Here is a 9,098-nt window from a genome sequence, read left to right as displayed (position 1 = left end):
TGTAGTAACCAAAAAAGTGTTTAACAAATCAAAATATATTTTAGATTTTAGATTCTTCAAATAGCCACCCTTTCCCTTGATGACAGCTTTGAACACTCTTGCCATTCTCTCAACCAGCTTCATGAGGTAGTCACCTGGAATGCATTTCAATTAACAGGTGTGCCTTCTTAAAAGTTAATTTGTGGAATTTCTTTCCTTCTTAATGCGTTTGAGCCAATCAGTTGTGTTGTGACAAGGTAGGAGGGGGGGGGGGGGGGGGGGGTATACAGAAGATAGCCCTATTTGGTAAAAGACCAAGTCCATTTATGGCAAGAACTGCTCAAATAAGCTACGAGAAAAGACAGTCCATCATTACTTTAAGACATGACGGTCAGTCAATACGGAACATTTCAACAACTTTTAAAGTTTCTTCAAGTGCAGTCGTTAAAAATATCAAGCACTATGATGAAACGTGCTCTCATGAGGACCGCCACAGGAATGGAAGGCCCAAAGTTACCTCTGCTGCAGAGGATAAGTTCATCAGAGTTACCAGCCTCAGAAATTGCAGCCCAAATACATTCTTCACAGAGTTCAAGTCACAGACACAGCTCAACATCAACTGTTCAGAGGTGACTGTGTGAATCAGGCTTTCATGGTCGAATTGCTGCAAAGAAATCACTACTAAAGGACCCCAATAATAAAAAGAGACTTGCTTGGGCCAAGAATCACGAGCAATGGACATTAGACCGGTGGACATTTGTCCTTTGGCCTGGAGTCCAAATTTGAGATTTTTGGTTCCAACCGCCGTGTCTTTGTGAGAAGCGGTGTGGGTGAACGGATGATCTCGGCATGTGTAGTTCCCACCGTAAAGCATGGAGGAGGAGGTGTTATGGTGTGGGGGTGCTTTGCTGGTGACACTGTCTGTGATTTATTTAGAATTCAAGGCACACTTAACCAGCATGGCTACCACAGCATTCTGCAGCGATACGCCATCCCATCTGGTTTGGGCTTAGTGGGACTATCATTGGTTTTTCAGCAGGACAATTACCCAACACACTTCCAGACTGTGTAAGGAGAGGGATTGAGTGCTGCATCAGATGACCTGGCCTCCATAATCACCCGAACTCAACCCAATTGAGATGGTTTGGGATGAGTCGGACAGCAGAGTGAAGGAAAAGCAGCCAACAAGTTCTCAGCATAGGTGGGAACTCCTTCAAGACTGTTGGAAAAAGCATTCCAGGTGAAGCTGGTTGAGAGAATGCCAAGAGTGTGCAAAACTGTCATCAAGACAAAGGGTGGCTATTTGAAGAATTTCAAATATAAAATATATTTTCATTTGTTTAACACTTTTTTGGTTACTACGTGATTCCATATTTGTTATTCCATAGTTTTGATGTCTTCACTATTATTCTACAATGGAAAAAATTAAGACAAACCCTTGAATGAGTAGGTGTGTCCAAACTTTTGACTGGTACTGTATATACATGAATTAATGTATCATTATTAACAGTAGATAACATGTTTCTAAACACTACTAAATTAATTATTGTGTGTGTGTGTGTGTCCAATGAGTGTGTGTTCATTGAGTGATACAGGAATACTGACCTCAGAGTCTCCAGTTTACAGTGGGGATTCCCCAGGACAGCAGAGAGCAGCTTCACTCCTGTATCCTTCATGACATTGTTACTCAGATCCAGCTCTCTCAGGTGTGAGGGGTTTGACTTCAGAGCTGAGGCCAGAGAAGCACAGCCTTTCTCTGTGAGTCCACAGAATGACAGCCTGCAAAGACATCATCATGATTTCACAAACACACTGTTAATTTAACACCAGTAGTGTAGAAGGACAATGGCAGATGCATTTGGTTTATTCTCTTAAACAACATATAGATTAATCTTCCGTCTCCTAGAATTGTATGGTCATATTGTTATACTAATGTGAACATCAATGCATTGATTCAGTAAGTTTTTCAATATAATATAATATATTACATACATATTATAATATATATTTTTCTCTAAACTGAATATTTCTTCCTGATGATTAGTACTTAAATGTCATTTTATGTACTCACAGAGCAGCTCTGGAGGCTTTGACCACTGGCAGCAGCCTCAGAAGACCTTCCTCTGATCTGGAGTATTTATTCGGGTCAAACACATCCAGCTCCTTTTCTGAAGTCAGCAACACAAAGACCAGAGCTGACCACTGTGCAGGTGACAGTTCTTCTTCTGAGAGACTTCCTGATCTCAGGTATCTTTGGATCTCCTCCACTAGAGAATGGTCATTCAGTTCATTCAGACAGTGGAACAGATTGATGCACCTCTCTGGAGAGGGATTCTCCCTGATCTTCTCCCTGATGTACTTGACTGTTTCTTCATGGCTCTGTGAGCTGCTTCTTGTCTTTGTCAGTAGACCTCGTAAGTGCTTCTGATTGGACTCCAGTGAGAGGCCCAGAAGGAAGCGGAGGAACAGGTCCAGGTTTCCTGTCTCACTTTGTAAGGCTTTATCCACAGCACTCTTGTAGACAGTAACTTTACGCTTGTGTCTGATCCTCACAGAAAAGTGGCTGGCCGTTGATTGAGATTCATCCATTAGATTCTCATTGTTGTTGATGCATGAGAGGAACACATATACAGCAGCCAGAAACTCCTGAATGCTCAGATGCACAAAGCAGTACACCTTGTCCTGGTACAGCCCACATTCCTCTTTAAAGAGCTGTGTGCACAATCCTGAGTACACTGAGGCTTCTTTGACATCAATGCCAGCCTCTTTCAGGTCTTCTTCATAGAAAATCAGATTGCCCTTCATAAGCTGTTGAAAAGCCAGTTTTCCCAGTGACAGAATGCTCTCTTTATTCCAGTGTGGACCTGTCTCTTCTTTCCCAAGATACTTTTCATTCTTCTGTTTGGTATGAAACTCCACAAGGTGTGAGTACATCTCAGTCAGAGTCTTGGGCATCTCTTCTCTCTTATGTTTCAGCATGTGTTCAAGGACTATTGCAGAAATCCAACAGAAGACTGGAATGTGGCACATGATGTGGAGGCTCCTTGATGTCTTTATGTGTGAGATGATTCTGCTGGCCAGGTCCTCATCACTGAATCTCTTCCTGAAGTACTCCTCCTTCTGTGGGTCATTGAACCCTCGTACCTCTGTCACCTGGTCAACACACCCTGAAGGGATCTTATTGGCTGCTGCAGGTCGGGTAGTTATCCAGAGGAGAGCAGAGTGAAGCAGATTTCCCTTGATGAGATTTGTCAGCAGAACATCCACTGAGGTTGACTCAGTGACGTCACAACAGATCTTGTTCTTCTGGAAGTCTAGGGGCAGTCGGCACTCATCCAGACCATCAAAGATGAACAGAACTTTGTACTTGTCGTAGTTGGAGATTCTTGATTCTTTGGTTTCCATTGAGAAGTGATTGAGAAGTTCAATCAAAGTGTGTTTTTCCTTTTTCATCAAATTCAGCTCCCGGAAAGGGAATGAAAATACAAATTGGACATCCTGATTTGCTTTTCCTTCAGCCCAGTCCAGAATGAACTTCTGCACAGAGACTGTTTTTCCAATGCCAGCGACTCCCTTTGTCAGCACAGTTCTGATAAGTTTGTCTTGTCCAGTTAAGGGTTTGAAGATGTCGTTACATTTGATTGCAGTCTCTGGTCTTGCTTGTTTCCTGGTTGTTGTCTCAATCTGTCTCAGCTCATGTTCATTATTGACCTCTCCTGTTCCACCCTCTGTGATGTAGAGCTCTGTGTAGATCTTATTGAGAAGTGTTGGGTTTCCTTGTTTAGCGATCCCCTCAAATACACATTGAAACTTCTTCTTTAGATTAGATTTGAGTTCACGTTGAAGAATCACAGCACGCTCATCTGAATCTAGAAATAACACAGAACATATTAATATTACGTCTGTTTTAATGCCTACAGTATTCTAGGACTGTTATAACATTTTAAATGATAATACTTTATTCTCTTAACTGACTGTATAAATGTGTAAATGTTTTCATAATGCATTACAGACTGGTGTGACTGATTATATTATTATGATCTTTCTCTCTCTCTCTCTCTCTCTCTCTCTCTCTCTCTCTCTCTCTCTCTCTCTCTCTCTCTCTCTCTCTCTCTCTCTCTCTCAACACAACACAACACAACACAACACATCCCTGCTGCTACTTGATGAGGTCACTAGGTGTTGTGTTAAGGCTGCTACAATATCACTGAGTTACACAGCTACTTTAGCTGTACTTTATCTACAGCTTTTAAATGTTCTAAAACAGCATTCAACACGAGGCAGACAGCTCTTACTTTTCTCCAGTGTGTCAGCAAGCTCCTTCTGGTTCATTTTCCTCAGGACGTGCAGTGTGATCTTCAGAGCCCCCTCTCTGGCACTGCTCTCCTGCTTCTCATCTTCAGCATCCACCACTTCCTTATCCTGCTTCTGACTCTCAAAGCCTTCTGGGAGTTCTGGACTAAGAATCCTCTTGAACATCTTCAGCTCGTTCTTCACATATGTCATAATATTCTCTTCAAGCAACTGAAATAAATCAAGTAAATAAGTTAAGCAAGAGACTAAATGCTTTCTCATTAACACATGAATGAATGATTGACAGATCAACTTTACTTGATGTAAACAAAAACAAATGTACATAACAGGACCACATACACTGAATATGGAGGCCAGGTCTGTTTGATGACTCTGGGAAGACTGACCACTGAGAATCTCTGACTCTGATCTCTCCTGTTGGTTTCTGTGGACAAAACATGAGATTACATCTCCTCATCCAGGGAGTGCACACACACACACACACACACACACACACACACACACACACACACACACACACACACACACACACACACACACACACACACACACACACACACACACACACACACACACACACACACACACACACACACACACAGGGAGGGAATGTTGTGTTAGTTTAATATTGTTTCAGGACTATGAAAATGGATAAAAGGATTAGCCTATGGATTATGAAAACAACAAAAATAAATGGTAAAATGACTAGAGACAGTGTTGTTTAACTCACTGACCATGACCCATGAGTTCTTCTTACCTTTGTTCACTAGAAAAGTCTCCCTCTCTAAAGTTTAGAGGTTGATTCATAGACCGGTCACTCTTCATGGACACACAGCTGGGTACAGGGGAGGCTGGTCTCTCCTGCTTGATTGGGCTTCAACACAACAGAGACAAACATTACGTCTCTCATATACTCTGAGCTCAGATGGGGGAACATATGAAGAGTTTCATTCTAAAACGCAATTTTCAGAAATGTTGGTAAATTAGCTTATATTCTTTAAAGAAATTATGAAAGAGATTGGTGTGTTTTTTCACTATCTAATCATGGCATGGGGTTGTTCAATGACAGACATGTATTTGTTTAAAATCTATCACTTGATGGTTTCATTTCAGAGACAAATAATGTGTTTCTTTTGTAAAATGCTATATATCTGCCTCACTCTCAGAGAAATCAGAAGTATTGCTAGGTTTTACACAGTAATAAATGTAACAAATAACCACATTTGTAATAAAGTACTGTACACATGTACAACATTCAATACAGTAATATGAGATCTGTATGTAAAACATTTACATTTTACATTTTAGTCATTTAGCAGATGTTCTTATCCAGGACTGGTTTCCCAAAAGCATCTTAAGGCTAAGTTCATTGTTAGAATCTTCCTATTAGCATCATAGATGCTTTTTTGCCCTTCCGCATGACTTTATACACAGAAGATCTCTAGTAAACATAGAATCACATGGTTTATCCGTCTCTTTGTGACCGCAGATAAATTCAGAACAAAGTTGAGTACAAATACAAAGTTGCAAATGTCTTTGCAATTGATTCAAACAAGGGACGTATACAAATTTGTTTCAAATGAACACCAAGATGACTGCATTAAAATATAAACAGTAGGCTATAGGCCTATTTCAATCAAATTGAAATACATTTAATGTTCAATCAATTGAGTTCTATTTTTCTACTTGTAGACTACGGTCTGTAATTTGTCTCAATATATTTCATGATGTGTAGCCTAACATGTGCCCAATGATGTGCCAAATCTGTGATTTAGAATTAGCAGCCTCAATATTTGCAGCTGTAGGTGGTTATATCTCTCTAGGAGCTAATCTGTCATCAGTATCGTGAACTAATTATATGGAAAAATTTGAATGGGGAAAACTGATCCGAGTGCAGCGCTCCCCTTCTTTCGATCCTATCAGTATCGATACATGCTCCACCGGACGTGATACCTTGCTACTCATCCAGTTTTTGCTGGTCTGCCTGCCGATATGAAACTCTGACCTGTTCACCGGACGTGCGACCTTGTCCCGAACCTGCTGTTTCGACCCTCTCTCTCTCTCCCTCTCCTTCTCTCTCTCTACAACACCTGCTGTCTTGACCTCTGAATGCTCGGCTATGAAAAGCCAACTGACATTTACTCCTGAGGTGCTAACGTGTTGCACCCTCAATAACCACAGTGATTATTATTTGACCCTGCTGGTCATCTATGAACATTTGAAAATCTTGAAGAACGATCTGTACTTAATGGCCATATCCTCTTATAATCTCCTCCCAGCACAGCCAGAAGAGGACTGGCCACCCCTCAGAGCCTGGTTCCTCTCTAGGTTTCTTCCTAGGTTCCTGCCTTTCTAGGGAGTTTTTCCTAGCCACCGTGCTTCTACATCTGCATTGCTTGCTCTTTGGGGTTTTAGACTGGGTTTCTATATAAGCACTTTGTGACAACTGCTGATGTACAAAATGTCTTCTGGGAACGCATATGAAGCAAACCAGGCCAGGGTTTGGGGTTTGAGAAGTCAATGAGAGGTAAAAATCACTTCCTTAATTGTTCATTTTGAAAATGTTCTGTCTTAAGTAGTTAAACAAACGGACACATTTTCATGTTAGTCAAAAACAACTTTTTATCGAAGGAGTGCCTTTGATTTGACATCCAGCACATGTGCAGTTCGGCACAAGACGACCATTAGACTCAATGACGTATTTCTGCGCATGAGCTTCAAATCAAATCAAATTGTATTTCTCACATGCGCCGAATACAACAGTGGTACACTTTACCGTGAAATGCTTACTTACGAGCCCTTTCCCAACAATGCAGAGTTAAAAAGTCACAAATATTAGCTAAATAAAAAAAGGAAATAGTAACATAATAAAATAACAATAATGAGGCTATAAGGAGTACCAGTACTGAGTCAATGTGCAGGGGTACCAGGTAGTTGAGGTAATAACTAGACTATATATAAGGAGTACCAGTACTGAGTCAATGTGCAGGGTACCAGGTAGTTGAGGTAATAACTAGACTATATACAAGGAGTACCAGTACTGAGTCAATGTGCAGGGTACCAGGTAGTTGAGGTAATAACTAGACTATATACAAGGAGTACCAGTACTGAGTCAATGTGCAGGGGTACCAGGAAGTTGAGGTAATAACTAGACTATATACAAGGAGTACCAGTACTGAGTCAATGTGCAGGGGTACCAGGTAGTTGAGGTAATAACTAGACTATATACAAGGAGTACCAGTACTGAGTCAATGTGCAGGGGTACCAGGTAGTTGAGGTAATAACTAGACTATATACAAGGAGTACCAGTACTGAGTCAATGTGCAGGGGTACCAGGTAGTTGATGTAATAACTAGACTATATACAAGGAGTACCAGTACTGAGTCAATGTGCAGGGTACCAGGTAGTTGAGGTAATAACTAGACTATATACAAGGAGTACCAGTACTGAGTCAATGTGCAGGGGTACCAGGTAGTTGAGGTAATAACTAGACTATATACAAGGAGTACCAGTACTGAATCAATGTCCAGGGGTACCAGGTAGTTGAGGTAATAACTAGACTCTATACAAGGAGTACCAGTACTGAGTCAATGTGCAGGGGTACCAGGTAGTTGATGTAATAACTAGACTATATACAAGGAGTACCAGTATTGAGTCAATGTGCAGGGTACCAGGTAGTTGAGGTAATAACTAGACTATATACAAGGAGTACCAGTACTGAGTCAATGTGCAAGGGTACCAGGAAGTTGAGGTAAAAACTAGACTATATACAAGGAGTACCAGTACTGAGTCAATGTGCAGGGGTACCAGGTAGTTGAGGTAAAAACTAGACTATATACAAGGAGTACCAGTACTGAGTCAATGTGCAGGGTACCAGGTAGTTGAGGTAATAACTAGACTATATACCAGGAGTACCAGTACTGAGTCAATGTGCAGGGTACCAGGTAGTTGAGGTAATAACTAGACTATATACAAGGAGTACCAGTACTGAGTCAATGTGCAGGGGTACCAGGAAGTTGAGGTAATAACTAGACTATATCCAAGGAGTACCAGTACTGAGTCAATGTGCAGGGTACCAGGTAGTTGATGTAATAACTAGACTATATACAAGGAGTACCAGTACTGAGTCAATGTCCAGGGGTACCAGGTAGTTGAGGTAATAACTAGAATATATACAAGGAGTACCAGTACTGAATCAATGTGCAGGGTACCAGGTAGTTGAGGTAATAACTAGACTATATACAAGGAGTACCAGTACTGAGTCAATGTGCAGGGGTACCAGGTAGTTGATGTAATAACTAGACTATATACAAGGAGTACCAGTACTGAGTCAACGTGCAGGGTACCAGGTAGTTGAGGTAGTAATGAGCCTATAAGGAGTACCAGTACTGAGTCAATGTGCAGGGGTACCAGGTAGTTGAGGTAATAACTAGACTATATACAAGGAGTACCAGTACTGAGTCAATGTGCAGGGGTACCAGGTAGTTGAGGTAATAACTAGACTATATACAAGGAGTACCAGTACTGAGTCAATGTGCAGGGGTACCAGGTAGTTGATGTAATAACTAGACTATATACAAGGAGTACCAGTACTGAGTCAATGTGCAGGGGTACCAGGTAGTTGATGTAATAACTAGACTATATACAAGGAGTACCAGTACTGAGTCAATGTGCAGGGTACCAGGTAGTTGAGGTAATAACTAGACTATATATAAGGAGTACCAGTACTGAGTCAATGTGCAGGGTACCAGGTAGTTGAGGTAATAAATAGACTATATACAAGGAGTACCAGTACTGAGTCAATG

At 41.1% G+C, this 9,098-nt stretch overlaps 1 protein-coding gene across 1 annotated transcript; it reads right to left on the bottom strand.

The window, feature by feature from the left end:
* Positions 1-1,337: 1,337 nt before the first annotated feature.
* Positions 1,338-5,539, bottom strand: LOC311116141 (NLR family CARD domain-containing protein 3-like; the record flags this gene model as incomplete). Its single annotated transcript, XM_084191271.1, has 3 exons — positions 1,338-1,758; positions 2,051-3,848; positions 5,536-5,539. 3 exons carry the CDS (start codon positions 5,537-5,539, stop codon positions 1,338-1,340), a joined length of 2,223 nt encoding a protein of 740 aa, XP_084047397.1.
* Between the last annotated feature and the right edge of the window lie 3,559 nt (positions 5,540-9,098).

This window comes from Coregonus lavaretus (genome assembly GCF_964263955.1).
Source record: "Coregonus lavaretus genome assembly, contig: HAP1_SCAFFOLD_1697, whole genome shotgun sequence".
NCBI lineage: Eukaryota > Metazoa > Chordata > Actinopteri > Salmoniformes > Salmonidae > Coregonus > Coregonus lavaretus.
Note: the sequence above shows the minus strand (reverse complement) of the source record. Positions and strands in the feature narration are given on the sequence as shown.